The sequence below is a fragment of the Acomys minous genome (assembly GCF_964271855.1).
Source record: "Acomys minous genome assembly, chromosome: 20".
In the NCBI taxonomy this organism is placed as follows: domain Eukaryota; kingdom Metazoa; phylum Chordata; class Mammalia; order Rodentia; family Muridae; genus Acomys; species Acomys minous.
Window position 1 is genome coordinate 24,318,577 of NC_140502.1, and position 16,953 is coordinate 24,335,529.

General features: G+C 53.3%; 1 protein-coding gene across 1 annotated transcript; it reads left to right on the plus strand.

Annotated features, from left to right (window-relative positions):
- Positions 1-362: 362 nt before the first annotated feature.
- LOC311591143 (interferon lambda-2-like) lies at positions 363-2,855 on the plus strand (the record flags this gene model as incomplete). The annotated part of the gene is made up of 6 exons (XM_084770508.1): positions 363-372; positions 454-644; positions 1,989-2,066; positions 2,334-2,477; positions 2,584-2,673; positions 2,757-2,855. The coding sequence occupies 6 exons, from the start codon at positions 363-365 to the stop codon at positions 2,853-2,855; spliced, it is 612 nt and encodes a 203-aa protein (XP_084626634.1).
- Positions 2,856-16,953: the final 14,098 nt, after the last annotated feature.

Genomic DNA, 16,953 nt, shown 5'->3' on the forward strand with positions numbered 1-16,953 from the left:
ACCCGGCTGCCTGTCATTTTCTCTTTCACTGCAGTGTCTCACCTGCTCACGCAGCCACGCCCTGCTCTGGGCTTCCCCAGCTTGGGCTCCCCTGGTGGCTGGTGTCAACCTCCAGCCTTGTTTTCACTTTTCCTACATCAGCTGGGGCTGCCCACCAGGCCAGGTTAAAAGCATGGAGCAGAGATGGCACTGCACTAACACCGACAACTGGCAACCAAGAGCCTCAGTCAAGACACAGCGACAGACTTGGAGCCACGGGAGGAAGACCCAGCCAGAGTCACCAAGCAAGACCCAGACCCCAGGGACAGCCTCAAGGGCACACCGGAGGAGTCGCCCTCTTCTCACAGACCCCAGAGAGCAAGATGAAGCCAGGTGAGTCCCCAGACCGGTGCTTGGGCGTGTGTCCCCACTCTCCCCGTCCTGCAGCCCTCACTCTGTCCTTCTGTGACACAGAAACAGCTGGGGGCCACGTGCTCCACCTCCTGCTGCTGCTGCTGCTGGCCGTGGTGCTGACCAGAACCAGCGCTGTCCCTGCCCCCAGGGCCTCCAGGCTCCCACCTGAAGCAAAGGATTGCCACCTAGGCAGGTTCAAGTCTCTGTCCCCACAAGAGGTGCTGGCTTTCAGGAACGCCCAGAACGCCATTGTGAGTCTCCCTCCTGTGTGGGCTAGCTCCACCCCTCCCTTCCTGGGTCTCACCCCTTAAACAGGCAGGGAAGAAAGTGGTCTCCATACCTCCTGCAATGGGCTGACTTCAACTCCTGCTATAGTGGGCTAACCTCAGCCATTCCTGCAGTGGGCTGACTTCAACTCTTGCTCTAGTGGACTAACCTCAGCCATTCCTGCAGTAGGCTGACTTCAACTCCTGCTCTAGTGGGCTAACCTCAGCCATTCCTGCAGTGGGCTGACTTCAACTCTCACTCTAGTGGGCTAACCTCAGCCATTCCTGTAGTGGGCTGACTTCAACTCTCGCTATAGTGGGCTAACCTCAGCCATTCCTGCAGTGGGCTGACTTCAACTCTTGCTCTAGTGGACTAACCTCAGCCATTCCTGCAGTAGGCTGACTTCAACTCCTGCTCTAGTGGGCTAACCTCAGCCATTCCTGCAGTGGGCTGACTTCAACTCTTGCTATAGTGGGCTAACCTCAGCCATTCCTGCAGTGGGCTGACTTCAACTCTCACTCTAGTGGGCTAACCTCAGCCATTCCTGTAGTGGGCTGACTTCAACTCTTGCTATAGTGGGCTAACCTCAGCCATTCCTGCAGTGGGCTGACTTCAACTCTTGCTCTAGTGGGCTAACCTCAGCCATTCCTGCAATGGGCTGACTTCAACTCCTGCTCTAGTGGGCTAACCTCAGCCATTCCTGCAATGGGCTGACTTCAACTCCTGCTCTAATGGGCTAACCTCAGCCATTCCTGCAGTGGGCTGACTTCAACTCCTGCTCTAGTGGGCTAACCTCAGCCATTTCTGCAATGGGCTGACTTCAACTCCTGCTCTAGTGGGCTAACCTCAGCCATTCCTGCAGTGGGCTGACTTCAACTCTTGTTCTAGTGGGCTAACCTCAGCCATTCCTGCAGTGGGCTGACTTCAACTCCTGCTCTAGTGGGCTAACCTCAGCCATTCCTGCAGTAGACCAATTGCCACTCCTGCTGCAGAGAGCTGAACTTCACCTTTCCTTGGGTGGGGACACACAACCCATTCTTTCTGTGCTATTCTAAGCCTCACCGTTCCTGCAGCGGGCTAATTTCCACTCTTCCCTCAGCGAGCTAACCCCACGTTCTCCCACAGTAGAATCATCTCCAGCCTTCCCAAATTGGGCTATCTCCTGCCCCTAGTGCAGTGGCTGTCAGGTCTCTCCTGTCACAGAGGAGCCTCTGTCTTTCTGGCAGTGAACTTCCCTTTTCCCGTTGTGACCCTCCCCAAGTCCCACTGCAGTGAGTGGTCTAACCTCTACCCTCCTATATGGGCTAACCTGTGCCTGTGCTCTCCAGGAAGACTGGCTGCTTAACAAGGACATCAGGTGCAGCTCCCGCCTCTTCCCCAGGGCCTGGGACCTGCAGCAGCTGCAGGTGAGTTGGAGCTGGACACGGGCTGGCCTCAGCGGCGGCTCATCCGGGTGCAGTTTGGGGCCTCCGTTTTCCCGCTTCTCCCCTGCACTAGCGGTCCCGGGACCTGTCCACAACCTGTCCACATTGGTTGTGGCCCCTCACCTGGCACTGACCTCTACCTCTCACATGTCCCTTGTCCTGTCCACTACCCTGTCCCCTTCCCCTGTCTCCCTTGACCTAAGCCACCCCTGCTCCCTCACGTGGTCCCTCTCCTGTCTCCTTGTGCAGGTCCAGGAGCGCCCCAAGGCCTTGCAGGCTGAGCTGGCCCTGACACTGACGGTCTTGGAGAGCATGACTGACTCAGCCCCGGGCACCATCCTGGACCAGCCTCTTCACACACTGCGCCACATCCACACACAGCTGCACACCTGTGTGAGTCCTGGGTCCCTGCCTCCTCCAGGCTGTCCCTCCAGCCTCTTGGGCTTCCTGGTGTCCCAGCAGCCGCCTCACCGTCCCCTCCCCCATCCTCTGTCCACAGATGCAGCCTCAGCCCACAGCAGCAGAGCCCAGGCCCCTGAGCCGCCGCCTCTCCCGCTGGCTGCTCAGGCTCCAGGAGGCCCAGAGGAAGGTGAGTCTGGAGGGGACACTGGGGTCCGCGGCCACTGGGAACCCTGCGCCCCAGCAGACCCTGACCCAGCCCTGTCCTTTCAGGAGAGCCCTGGCTGCCTGGAGGCCTCTGTCACCTCCAACCTCTTCCACCTGCTGCTAAAGGACCTGAAATGTGTGGCCCGAGGAGACCAGTGTGTCTGACCTGGGACCCTCCTGCCGGCTTCTGGAACTCTGCTCTGCGTGGACCCACCAAGCCCCTCCCCTACCTTAATTTATAGCAACTCATGGCTTTTTAAAGTATTTATTTATATGTGTGGGTCTCAGACTCAGGCCTCACAAAAATGTCTATTTTTTTACTCTTTGTAAACATTCTGCAAATACACAATGAGAAAAGACCTCTGTGGTGTGTCGTGTGTGTGTGTGTGTGTGTGTGTGTGTGTGTGTGTGTGTGTGTGTGTTGGCGTCCACTCTTATTCTTTTGCTGTCACGGCAATGACCACAACTTCTGCTGTGCAGAGACACCCCTGCCTGCTGGCCCTGCGGTCTAGCCTGTAAGCTCTGTGGTTTAGCCTGGGCTACTGCTTTCTGCCTCTGGGTGGAGGCACACTGTTTCTCTTTGGGATCTTCCTTGGCTGTTCTGGAAAAGTCTCTTCTCTGTGGCCGAGGTGCTGGCAACAGGCTTCCCTGTGCTCCCCTTTGAATTTGCTTTTGAGATAGGACTTCCTGTAGCCCAAGCTAGCCTCCAATTTGCTACATAGCCTCAAACTCCTGTTTTCTCTGTTCCCTCTCTGGAGTGCTGGGCGCTGCAGGCATGCACCTCCATGGCAGGCTCTAGCAATAGCTGTTCTTGCTTCACTAAAGACACCGCGGTGATTAAGGTCCCCTCGCACTTTGTCATCTTCTCTTCCGGAACCTGTGGGAAAGCAAAAAGTGCTGCTCAGGGAGGTGGCTCAGCATCCCATTCCCGAAGACAAGGTCTCACGATGACCCCAGTCTCCTGGAGCTCAGGCTGGCTTCAGACTCACTGTGCACCTGAGGATGCCCTGAGCTGCTGATCCACCTGCCTCCACCTCCCTGGCGCTTTGGCGACAGGCATGGACCACCACATCTGGCTTTATACGGTCCTGGGGATCGGACCCTCAGCTTCATGCATGTTAGGCAAGGACTGACCCCACCGGAGTCACATCCCCAGGCCCGTTCATGGCAACCTGTACCCACGGATGTCCACAGCATGTGCTCTGTACCACCCTGACCTTTAATACAGCAGGCATGTCTGAAGTGCCACGGCTTTCAAACAGGGTGCCCACACGTTGTGTACTTGTGGGCTGTGACAGCCCACGGCGCTCAGGATGTAGAGACACGAGGGTCAGTTCCAGGTCATCCTTGTCTGCTTGGTAAGCTTGGGGACAGCCCGGGCCATATGAGACCCTGGTTCTCTGTTCCCAAATATTCATCTACTATGTGCAAAGTAAAACTGAAAACGCTGTTCACATGTCACAATGGTTACATGCAAAAGGGTCTTCCAAGATGGCAGCGTTCTAAACCCATCTTGTTTTCCAACTCCTCCTATCCCGTGTCCCTTGAGATGAAGACGGTGAGTGTCACTCACATATGATGTTGTGATTTCTCGTGTGTGTGTGTGTGTATGTGTGTGTGTGTGTACATGCTTGCTCACGTGCATATATATGCATGGGCACATGCACATGTGTGTTTACATGTGTAAGACGTAAGTGGGCATCTGGTGTCTTCCACTTTGATGATTAAGGTGGCTGAGGTGTCTTGTGACAAAGGCCTGCACACTCGCTGCCTCCGATCTGGGCTCTTTTTCCACCTCGAGTTTCCCTGGGATTAAACTCAGGTGTTTATTGTGAACAGGTGTGTGGCATCTGAGCAGGGGCATGCAGGCATGCTCTTTGCCTAAGCACTGTGTACATCACAAGGACACAGGGCAGTAACGCAGTGTGTGGGTGCCAGTCCCGGTGGCCTCAGCATAAACACAGCCCCAGAGGAAAGTAAGGGATGAGAGCCTGGGAGCTGAGGGGAGGGGCGGGGGGTCAGTCAGGGATCAGAGGCAAGGAAGGTGGCACCTCAGCCACTGAGGTACAGGAGCCCTGGGCTGGCACCCACCACCCACCACCCACAGCTGGAGTTTACATTTTCCCTTTGGAACCCAATCTGCAAACGCAGCTAGTTATTGGTTTAATTTTTTTGTTTGTTTGTTTTTGTTTTTGTTTTTTTGAGACAGGGTTTCTCTGTGTGGCCCTGGCTGTCGTAGACTCTCTTTGTAGACCAGGCTGGCCTCAAACTCACAGCGATCCACCTGCCTCTGCCTCTCGAGTGCTGGCATTAAAGATATGCGTCACCACCGCCCGGCCTGTTTTAGTATTTTAAAGATCTTTTTTATTTATTGTATTTGAGTACTCTATTGCATGTACACCTGCAGGCCAGAATGGGCATTATAACTCACTATAGATGGTTGTGAGCCACCACGTGGCTGCCGGGAGTTGAACTCAGGACCTGTGGAAGAGCATACAGTGCTTTTATCCACTGAGCCGTCTCTCCAGCCTTCTTGTTGGTTTTGCTTAAATTAAAACATTTACTTTTTTTTTCCCATCTCTACATGTGTGCATATGTGTGGAGGTCCTATAGCTGGGGTTACAGTGGCTATACACCATCTGATGTGGGTGCTGGGAACCAAACTGTCATCCTCTGTAAGCACCAAGTGCTCTTAACCACGGAGCCATCTCTCCGGCCCATCTTAAATTCTTTATTGTGGAAAATGCACATATCACAACCATATGAATTGGATTTTTTTTTCACACTTACTATTTATTTGGCAGGCGTTCACGTGCCATGGCTTATGAGTGAGGACCAGAGGACAACTTTGGGGAGCCAGCTTTCTCTCCCACCTTGTGGGTCTCAGGGATGGAACTCAAGTTGCCAGGCTTGGCTGCAAGTGCTTTTCCCTCCTGAGCTACCTCATATTTATTATTTATTTTATTAATATTTATTTATTATTAACTGTGCAGTTTGGTGCTCTCAAACACATCCACGCTGTTCTGCGGTGGGCTCCCAGAAGTCTTTGCATCTTCCCGGGTGAGGTGGTGGGTCATACCTGTAACCTCAGCACTTAGGAGGCTGAGGCAGGAGGATCATGATTTTGAGGCCAGCCTGGATACCTGGTTGTTCTGTGCCTCTGTAGACGAAACTGTAGGCTGCAGAGATGGCGTCATGGTTAAAAGCTCTTGCTGCTGCTGCTGCTGCACAGACCTGAGTTTGGTTCCCAGCATCCAATTCTGAAGCATAGGGTTCAACGCGCCCTTCTGCCTCCACAGGCACTATGTGCACACAGCACACTTATATACAATCACCCAGTTCCCCCTACACATGAAATTAAAAGCAAATTAATCTTACAAGCAACTAGACACAAGTCGTCTCATCTTGTAGCAAGTTCTACTATTTAAACACCAAATTCTCATCTTCCTCCCCCACCTCCTGGCAGCTGGCCTCTCCAGGGGCCTCGCATCAGTGGAACTAAAGCATCGGTCCTTCCATACCTGGCTTATCTCTCTTACTGTGGTACCCTCAGGGTCCATCTGCGAAGGGGCAGGAGTGGAGAGTGCTCTTCCGTTTTGCTTACCCACTCTCTCTCATCAGCAGGAAGCCGGAGGTTTTGTTTTGTTCTGTTTTGTGAGACAGGGTTTCTCTGTGTAGCCCTGGCTGCCCTAGAGCTCACTCTGTAGACCAGGCTGGCCCTTGAACTCACAGAGATCCGCCCGCCTCTGCATCCTAAGTGCCAGGACGTGAATCACCACCGCCCGACCAGGAAGTCTGGGTTTCTTTTTTCTTTTTTTCTTTTTTTTTTTCTTTTTTTGGTTTTTCGAGACAGGGTCTCTCTGTGTAGCCTTGGCTGTCCTGGACTCGCTTTGTAGACCAAACTGGCCTCGAACTCACAGCGATCCGCCTGCTCTGCCTCCCGATTGCTGGGATTAAAGGCGTGCGCCACCACGCCCGGCTGAAGTCTGGGTTTCAAATCTTTAAAGTCTCTGATGAGTTGTTTCAGCAGCCACAAGAAACTCATACAAGCAGGAAGTCTCAAAGCTGACTTAGAACTGAGTGGAAACGTGGTTGGGTTTTCTGCCTTCCATGGACGAGGGGGGGGGGGCGGGAAGGATGGGGGTGTGTGACACACTGTGCCCCCTTCTGCTCAGCACAGGCTTGCTTCCACGTCCTGGGACATAGGGCTAATGGGGGCAACAGCATGGTATTTTTGGAAGGTCTTTTGAAGCCGCCTCTTTCTTTGGGTTCCCTACTTTCAAGGAAACGTTTCCTGGGTGTCCAACAAGCCCCCTCCGTTTTTGGCAGCATGTGGGACTCAAAGCCCCTACCACACACTCTCTGGAATCCACGTCGTCCTCCCTGGCTCAAGCCAAGATGGTACCAAGGATGGTCCTGCAGTGGACGCCATCTTCCCAGGGGCCATAGTGAGGTTGGCAGCCAAGGCTCCAGTTCTCTCACCTCAGCCAGCCCTGTCAAGCTCTGGCCTTCCCCTCAGCCTGAGGCTCCCCCTGGCGGCGGCCTCACCCCTCACACCCCCTTTTCTCCTCTCTCCAGGCCAAGCTGAGATTCCAGAGGGAGCTGAGGGTTTCCACACTTCAAGGCTCAGAGGAGTGTGAGGCCGGAGGCTCCCAATGGGAGGCCCTGAAACACCCAGAGAGGCGGACACCCTCGGGGAAGAGGTTCAAGGAGCCAGGAACAGGTGTGGTGAGCTGAGAATGAGTTATCCAGGGAATGCGGGGCATTTTGGAGCTAACTTCATCCTTCCTGTGGGAGGGGGCGCGGCTAACCTGCATCCTTCATCCCCACCGCAGGGGGCTAACCTTCACTTCTCCGCAAGGGGCGAGCCTTTCTCCCTTCTGCGTGGGATAGTGTTCGTGTCTGCTCCAGCGGCTAACCTTCACTCTTCCTGCACGGGTTAATCTGTGACCTTGCCTTCTAGCAAGAGTGACTTCTGCCTTTTCCTACGTATGAGTTTGGGGCCCCCGGGGCAGCTGCCGGTGGAGAGTCGGAGTCGGCTCCAGCCTGCCCTCTGCTGGCCTCACGCATCTGCGTCGTTGGTCCCTCCCTCTCCTCCTCGCTCCTACCGTGGGCCACCTGCTCCCTCCCCTCTGCTCTTCCTAACCTGTCCCCGGGTGTCTTCCTCCCAACAGCTGCTCTCATCTGGAGCCCTCACCTGTGTCTGTCTCCTTGCCCTGGTGTAGAAGTGCCCCGTGGCCTTGCAGGGCAAGGTGACCCAGACATTGAAGATCCTGGAGCGCGGCGGGTAGGGGGAGTGGCGGGGGGGGGGGGTGGTGTGGTGTTGCTGACTCAGTTCTGGGCGATGCCCTAATATTTGTTAATTTACGCTGCTGTGAGCGCTATTCTGGACAGAGACAACTTAGAGGAGCAAGGCTTTGTTTTGGCCCATGGATTCAGAGGCTTTTAGGGCCCCCGTGGAAGGCATATCCGATCAGTTCATTTGGGGGCAGCGTCAACATGTGGTCCAGCCTGTTGACATCACAGAAGACCAGGAGAGCAGAGAGGGAGCCAGGAACCGCGCACATATCACCTCCAGACGCACTGGCTGCTCTAACCGGGAACCTTGGTTCTCAACACCAGCATGGTGGTTTATTTTTGTTTTGTTTTGTTTTTTGAGACAGGGTTTCTCTGTGTAGCTTTGGCTGTCCTGGACTTGCTTTGTAGACCAGGCTGGCCTCGAACTCACAGCGATCCACCTGCCCCTGCCTCCCTGAGTGCTGGGATTAAAGGCGAGTGCTACCACGCCCAGCCTAGCATGGTGGTTCCTAAGTGCTGTCCCTCCGGCTCCAGGGAATCTGACGCCCTCATCTGGTTTCTGGGGACACTGCACACACGCGGTGCCTATACACAGGTGAAACACTCATGCACATAAAATGAAAAAAAAAAACAAACCCAAACGCCTCACCCTAGTGGCATGCCTACTTACAGCCAGGCTCCACGTCCCAAAGACTCCAGTCTCCTCAAAATAACGCCAACAGCTGGGAACCAGACTAGTCATCCTGTGAGGCACATCTCAGATTTAAGCCACTACAGGCCAGGACTGGCCCCTTCCCACACTGCAGGATATCCACTCCTACTTTTGGGACTGTGCAAATCCTGGGTCATCCACAGCATGGCTTTACCCGGTAGGCCTTCCTCTGTGTCATGGGCCAGGCTCACAGGCACAAACACAGTCTCAGCCCATACCCCAGGCACCAGAACCACCATTTCTTTTCCTGGCTGCCCAGGCTCCAGGAGGCCCAGAGGAAGGTGAGTCTGGAGAGGGGCCTGGGGTCTGCAGCGCCTGGAAGCCCTGAGCCTTGGCAGCTCCTGAGCCTGTCCTGTTGTCTCAGGAGACATCATCCCCCCCTCCCCCCTCCCCTGCCCCTCCCCCTCCCCCCTCCCCTGCCCCTCCCCCACCCCTCCCCCACCCCTCCCCCTCTTCCCTTCTCCCATAACCCTCCCCCTCTCCCCTGCCCCCCCTCTTCCTCTCTTCCCAGCTCCCCCTCTCCCCCACCCTTCCCCACCCCTCCCCTCTCCCACACCCCTCCCTCTCCCCCGCCCCTCCCCCTCTCCCACACCCCTCCCCTCTCCCCCACCCCTCCCCTCTCCCACACCCCTCTCCCCCACCCCTCCCCCTCTCCCTCACCCCTCCCCTCTCCCCCGCCCCTCCCCCTCTCCCACACCCCTCCCCTCTCCCACACCCCTCCCCCTCTTCCCCACCCCTCCCCTCTCCCCCGCCCCTCCCCCTCTCCCCCACCCCTCCCCGCCTGTTGCCTGGAGGCCTCTGACACCTTTTACCTTTTCCACCTGCTGCACCCGTGATCTGAAATGTGTGTCTTGGACTCTGTCTCGTGATGCTATCCTAGGAGCTTGTGTTTTTATGAGCCCCGTCCCTGCCCAGGGTCACCGGATCTAGGTCACTACTGTTTGTAGAGCTTCCCAGATGTTTGTACTTGTGATTTCCGACGCTGTGAGAACTAAGCGGTGACAAGCACATCTGTCTGTGACATCGGATTTGTTTGTATATGTGACTGTGTGGACGAGTGTAGCACTGAAGAATTTCTTCAGCCTCAGCGTGTGTGTGTGTGTGTGTGTGTGTGTGTGTGTGTGTGTGTGTGGTGTGTGTGTTGAACTTTCCCCTCATGATAGAAACAACACCTCCTTCTCCGAGATGGGCCGCCAGCGACAGACCAAAGTCCAACTCGGGGAGCCAGTATGTTTACTGAGCTTCACTGAGAGGGAGCCAAGCAGCCATCCTACAGGAAGTGTCAGCCCGGCACAGAGGGCGGCACGCAGCCCGCCACAGGTGTAGACCCCTTCGGTGACTTTTCGTACCCTGTGTATTCTAAAGCCTCCTGTGACAAGGCGCATCATATGCCGCTTGGCAGCTTCCATGCTGCTGGGAGCGGGGTGTACGGGAGGGCGTGGCTGGCATCTCAGGCAAATGCCTACAGGTTCCCCACACACATCTCCTTCCCAAGGGGGGTGGGGGGGGCACCACAGTCAGCAGGCCTGATCTCAGACTCACAGCTATCCTCCTGCCTCTGCCTCCCGAGTGGTGGGATCATAGATGTGCGCTACTGCGCCCGGCCGAAAAATTAATTTTTTTAAAAAATAATTTTCATTTAGTTTTTTTTTATTTTATGTGCATTGGTATGTAGGTGTCAGATGCCTTGGAGCTGGAGTTACAGACAGTTGTGAGCTGCCATGTGGTTGCTGGGAATTGAACCCAGGACCTTTGGAAGAGCAGACAGTGCTCTCAACCACTGAGCCATCTCTCCAGGCCCCAAGAATAATTAAATTTTGAGACTAGCTCTCACTGTGTAGCCCTGGCTAATCTAGAATCCTGACGACCAGGCAAGTCTGGGATACATGGGAGACTCTCCTGCCTCTGTCTCCTGAATGCAGGGATTAAAGGCCATTATGAGCTGGGCGGTGGTGACGCACGCCTTTAATCCCAGCACTCGGGAAGCAGAGGCAGAAGGATCGTTGTGAGTTCGAGACCAGCCTGGTCTACAAAGCGAGTCCAGGACAGCCAAGGCTACACAGAGAGACCCTGTCTCGAAAAACCAAAACCAACCAACCAAATAAAGGCTGTTATGCTTGGCTTGATCTTTATTTGTACATTTTTATTACATGTGCGTATAAATGGATGGAGGTCAGAGGTCAGAAGGCAGAGGGCAGAGGGCAGAGGGCCACTCCTGTGAGCCAGTTCTGTCCTTCCACCATGTGGGTCCCAGGTATCAAACTCAGGTCATCAGGCTTGGCGACAAACACGTCTACCCAGTAAGCCATCTTGCTGGCCCAACAAGCCTGACCTTGAGAGCCTTTTTTGAGTAGCCACGTTGGCTCTGAAGAAGAAGAAGAAGAGGAAGAAGAAGAAGAAGAAGAAGAAGAAGAAGAAGAAGAAGAAGAAGAAGAAGAGCAGCTGTTCTGAGGACTATATTCTATAATAGTGGTCAGACAGACAGACAGACAGACACACACACACACACACACACACACACACACACACACACACGGGGTCAGGGAGAGGGAAATATGCCACATGAAATGACTGAGAGGTTCTGGCAGCCACACCATGGGCTGGCCATCCAGCCTCCGCTCCCAGCGCTAGGATTACTAGTGCGTGACACTCCATTTGGCTTCAAAGAAGAATTCTCCTGGGCTTCCCGTCCCAGTGTGAGGGTTCTTGGTGTCACACCTGAGTGTGGCTTCTGGCTTCGAGAACCTGCATATATTCAACTTTACGAGTCAATGCCAAAATGTTTCTGTCAGAGTCTCTCACACGTCTTTCCCCCTTGTAGTACGCTTCCCCCAACTTAAGCTACTTTGAGTGGGTTTCTATTGCTACCTGAGCCATCAAAACGACTCCGGGATGACAGCCGCGTCTGTGATGTTCCTCTTGAGGGATCCCTTCACCACCAGCTGTCGCCGGCAGTGGCTTCAAGACTCAACGTGGAAATTTGTCACACCAACAGTGTTGAAAGGTAAGAGGTGACTGCGTCGCGAGTGTGTCACCGTCACGAATGGGTGAAGGTGGCTGAGTGGGAGTGAATCAGCTGTCACAGGAGCGGAGGCCACACAGTCCCTCCCTTCACGCACACGGACGCCCTCTGCTGTTGCTGCGCGGTAAGAGAGCTGCAAGGTCCGGCCTGGAAGCTCATGTCTGCAACCTCAGCACTTGGAAGCAGAGGCCAGCTTCAGTGAGTGTGAGGCCAGCCTGGGCTATGGGAAATCTTGCCTCAAAAATAAAAAAGCGGGCTGGGCCTGGTGGCGCATGCCTTTAATCCCAGCACTCGGGAGGCAGAGCCAGGCGGATCGCTGTGAGTTCAAGGCCAGCCTGGTCTACAAAGTGAGTCCAGGACAGCCAAGGCTACACAGAGAGACCCTGTCTCGAAGAAAAACAAACAAACAGAGGGGGAGTAGGGGAATAGCTTAGTGGGTAAAACACTTATTACACCAGTTTGAGAGCTGGGGTTGAAAGCGAGGTGGCTGCAGTGCCCTGTGACCTCGGTACTGCGGAAAGGAGGACAAGACAGAGACAGGAAACCTCCTGAAGATTACTGACCAGCCACAGAGCTGGCTGCCAGCTCCAGGTTCAGTAAGAGATGCAACATGAGAGAGTAAGGTGGAGAGTGAAAGAGGAAGACACTTAACCCACATGCATGGGCAAATGCATGCACACGCATGACCACATGCGCACACACACACACACATACAATCCTCCTACATACACACACACACACACACACACACACACACACGCACACGCACACACACGTAATCCTCCTGCATGCACACACACACACAAATCCTCCTGCATATATATACACACACAATCCTGCGTGTATACACACAAATCCTCCTGTACGCACATGCACATACAACATACACGTAACCCTCCTGTGTGCACACATACACACACGTAATCCTCCTGCATGGACACACACACACACACACACACACACACACACACACACACACACACAATCTTCCCGCCTGTGCTTCTGAGAAGCTTAGATTACAGGTGTGTAGCACCAGGCCCATCTTTTGGTCTTGTTGTGTTTGGTACTGGGCACTAAACCCTGGACCTGTTGCAGGCTAGGCGGGCACTAGACTGCTGGCTCACATCTCCAGAGCCTATTCTGTGAGTGTGTGTGTGTGGGTATGTGTGTGTGTGTGTGTGTGTGTGCGTGTGTGTGTGTCTTTCTGTCTGTCTGTCTGGGACTTCCGTAGTATGAGTAGCGCACTTTTCCTTTCTTTACACAGCTTGGCCTCCTAGGTAGAGGACTTTTTTCTTCCTTTCCTCTTGAGTTCTTTCACCTTTTCCCAACAGAGGAACAGTTTTGGCTTCTCTTCAGCAGGTCTGAGCTGACGGCACTGATCCTCTTGTGCTGTCAGGCTACGACGAACTGAAACAAAGTTTGCTTGACACTGAGCCGTGATGCCAGGCTGCCTGTTAAGTGGCCAGTGGGCAGGGATGGCCTGGCACAGGGAAGATTAGGTCCTAGGGAGGATGGAGCGGGACAGCAAAAGGATTCAGCCAGCTGCTTAGAAAGCTGTGTAAATTAAAGCTAACGAATTGGGATGGGATGCAGCTCACAGACTGTTTAGCCTACTCAAGATGCTGGTTCAGTCCCTAGGGTGGAGAGAAAAACAATAAAACTTAGAACTGGAATAAAGTATCTCAGTGCCTAGAACTCCCCAGTGAGGGGCTGGGAGTGTGGCTCAGTGGTAGAGCCCCTGCCTAGAATCCCCCAGTGAGGGGCTGGGAGTGTGGCTCAGTGGTAGAGCCCCTGCCTAGAATCCCCCAGTGAGGGGCTGGGAGTGTGGCTCAGTGGTAGAGCCCCTGCCTAGAATCCCCCAGTGAGGGGCTGGGGTGTAGCTCAGCACTAGAGCCCCTGCCTAGAATCCCCCAGTGAGGGGCTGGGGGCGTGGCTCAGCGGTAGAGCCCCTGCCTAGAATCCCCCAGTGAGGGGCTGGGGGTGTGGCTCAGCGGTAGAGCCCCTGCCTAGAATCCCCCAGTGAGGGGCTGGGGTGTGGCTCAGCGGTAGAGCCCCTGCCTAGGATCCCCCAGTGAGGGGCTGGGGTGTGGCTCAGTGGTAGAGCCCCTGCCTAGAATCCCCCAGTGAGGGGCTGGGGGTATGGCTCAGTGGGGAGCCCCTGCCTAGAATCCCCCAGTGAGGGGCTGGGGTGTTACTCACTTGTTTTTTTTTTTTTTTTTTTGAGATAGGGTTTCCCTGTGTAGCCTTGGCTGTCCTGGACTCACTTTGTAGACCAGGTTAGTCTTGAACTCACATCGATCCTCCTGCCTCTGGCTCCCGAGTGCTAGGATTAAAGGCGTGTGCCACCACGCCCGGCATCACTCACTTGTATAAAGCTCTGAGCTGCATCCTCAGTACCACAAAGCCTAGCAATATACACACATTGGCACACTTGTGGGAACCCATGCCAAATTCTGCCATGCCAGAAATCCTGTGCTTAGGCTGTATGCTGTGACCTTCGAGTTGCTGACCTTTACCTCACAAGGTCTTGTGTTCTAGGCCATCCTTGGACTATTTACCTTTGAAAGAAGTAGAGAATTCTCAACTTGGACCCACCCAGAGGATCTAGGAAGTTCTCACAAGGAACTACTCAGAGAACCAGGAAGTTCTACAGGGAGTGATTTAGGCTATTGCATTCTTGCCCGGGGGCTAGGGTGAGTGAGATAAGAACAGATCCTATTGACCTTGCCCTATATGTGTTCCTGCTAGTCGGCAATAAAGTGAATCTTGATCAGAAATGTCCTGACTTGATTCGTTATTTCTCGCGTCTCTGTATCCTACTTTCACTCCCCACTCCCTCTTTCAGGTGAACCCTGATTTGATTTTTCCCGAGGGCTGGGACCCGACACACACTTACATACACACCCCTCTCTAAGTAAGTGGAAGAAGTAAAAAAATAAATATCTGAGCTGGGAGGCAGAAACAATGGCTTCAGGAGATGAGAGCACTTGCTGCTGTTACAGCGAACTTGAGTTTGGGTCCCCAGGCCCCACATCAGGCGGCTCACAGACATGTGTTACCCCGCGCCAGGGACTTTGATACACTCTTCTCCTTTTCAGAGCATTCACACTTATGTGCACACACACACACACACTCGCACACATACTCACGTGCACACACATACACACTCACACATAGATAACACACACATATGCTCACACACTCACACACACAAACACCCACACATATACACACATGCACACACACACATTGACACACTGATACACACTCACACACACACATACACACACACTTTTTTTTTAAAAAAAAAATGTCTTTTTTAAAACCTCCTGCAATGTGTGTTATAACAACAGTTCTTCCTACAAGGACTACGTCTATGACACGGTTCCCTCAGATGGCATTACACAGTGAGTTATCACCATCCGGTGGTGTGAGCCATCTGTGATGTTTGCACACCCACACGACACAATGCTCAGGATGTGTCCCTGCCATTAAGAGTAGGTTTGTTTGTTTTGTTTTTCGAGACAGGGTCTCTCTGTGTAGCCTTGACTGTCCTAGACTCACTTTGTAGACCAGGCTGGCCTCGAACTCACAGCAATCCACCTACCTCTGCCTCCCGAGTGCTGGCATTAAAAGTGTGTGCTACCACACCCAGCCCGAAGGGAAATTTTAATGCACATGAAAATGTTGAATGTGCTTCACACATATAGAAAAATATGCAAATGAACCCTAAGCACGCGAGGCCATCAGTGACCACTACTGCTGAGGAGTGACAGGAACCCTGTGGGAGTGTTTCCTTCAGTCACTCATTGCTTTATTTTGTGTGCCTGGCCCTTTAAAGGACCCTATGCCCGTCAGTGTCAGTAGCCTCTTGGACTTCTGGGATCAGGAGAGGATATAAAAAGGCAGCAGAGGCTGCGAGAGCTGGCAGTAGGGTTGGGGTGCAAGCAGGAGAGGGTCCAGCTGGGAGAAGAGTGGGGTCAGAGGAGAGAAGACTGAGTAGGGGTAGAGAGAAGAGCGTGCGCAGAGTGAAAGCAGGTGGCAGGGAAAGTGCTTCAGGCAAGCAGAGCGAGGAGGCAAGGCAGGTGAACCAGGAGAAGCTGAGCTGAGCCACAGAAGAGTCAGTTAGGATCCAGTTCAGAGACATCAAAGTAGCAAAGTAGAGGAGAGAAGAGACAGGCAGAGACAGACAGACAGAGACACAGAGACAGAGAGACAGAGACAGAGAGACAGAGAGAGACAGAGAGACAGAAACAACATAAAACTACCCTTGCCAGGCATGGTGGCGCACACCTTTAATCCCAGCACTCGGGAGGGAGGCAGAGGCAGGTGGATCTGTCTGATACTCTAGTCTGTCATGAAGTCATATATACACAAATAAATAAACCTTTTAACAATAGCAACATTAGAAAGATGGTCTCTTTATGTAACCCTGGCTGGCTTAGAACTCACAGACCAGGCAAGCCTGGAACTCAGAGATCCACTTGCCTCTGCCTCCCGAGTGTAGGGATTAAAGGCGTGTGCCACCACTCCAAGCTTCAAATTTATATCTTAAAACTTGGGCTGGAGAGATGGCTCAGAGGTTAAGAGCACTGCCAGCTCTTCTGAAGGTCCTGAGTTCAATTCCCAGCACCCACATAATGGTTCACAACCATCTACGATTAAATCTGGTGCTCTCTTCTGGCCTGCAGGTGTAACATGCAGGCAGAATACTGTATATCGAATAAAGAAATGTTTTTTAAAAATCCTATAAAACTTATGTGTGTGCGTGTGTTTGTTTGTGTGTGGGAGTGCACATGTCACAGTATGCATATGGATGGTCAGCTTTGGGGACTGGCTCTCTCCTTCCGCCATACATGGGTCCCAGGAATCGAACTCAAGTCGTCAGCCTTGTCATCAAGCACCTTTAACCACCGAGCCGTCTTTCTGGCCCAGCTTTGTCGTTTAAACCCTGTGACATTTATTATGATATTCACGTACAGTGACTAGTCTGGACAAGACACATTTCTCTTTCTCCCAGGGGTGATGTCACGTGGGCAGCAGCAATCTTCTTTTTTCTGGGCTGCTGGGGGGGAAAAATGTTGAATCAAGGTTGGGAGATCTAAAAAGAGGGTTTCTTTTACTAATCAAAATGTATCACTGGAAATGTAGAAAAGAAGAAAGAAAGCCAATCTTTCTTCCCACTGCATTCCCAGAATCCTTTTCAACATGCCTGTTAGAACCCCTTTCAT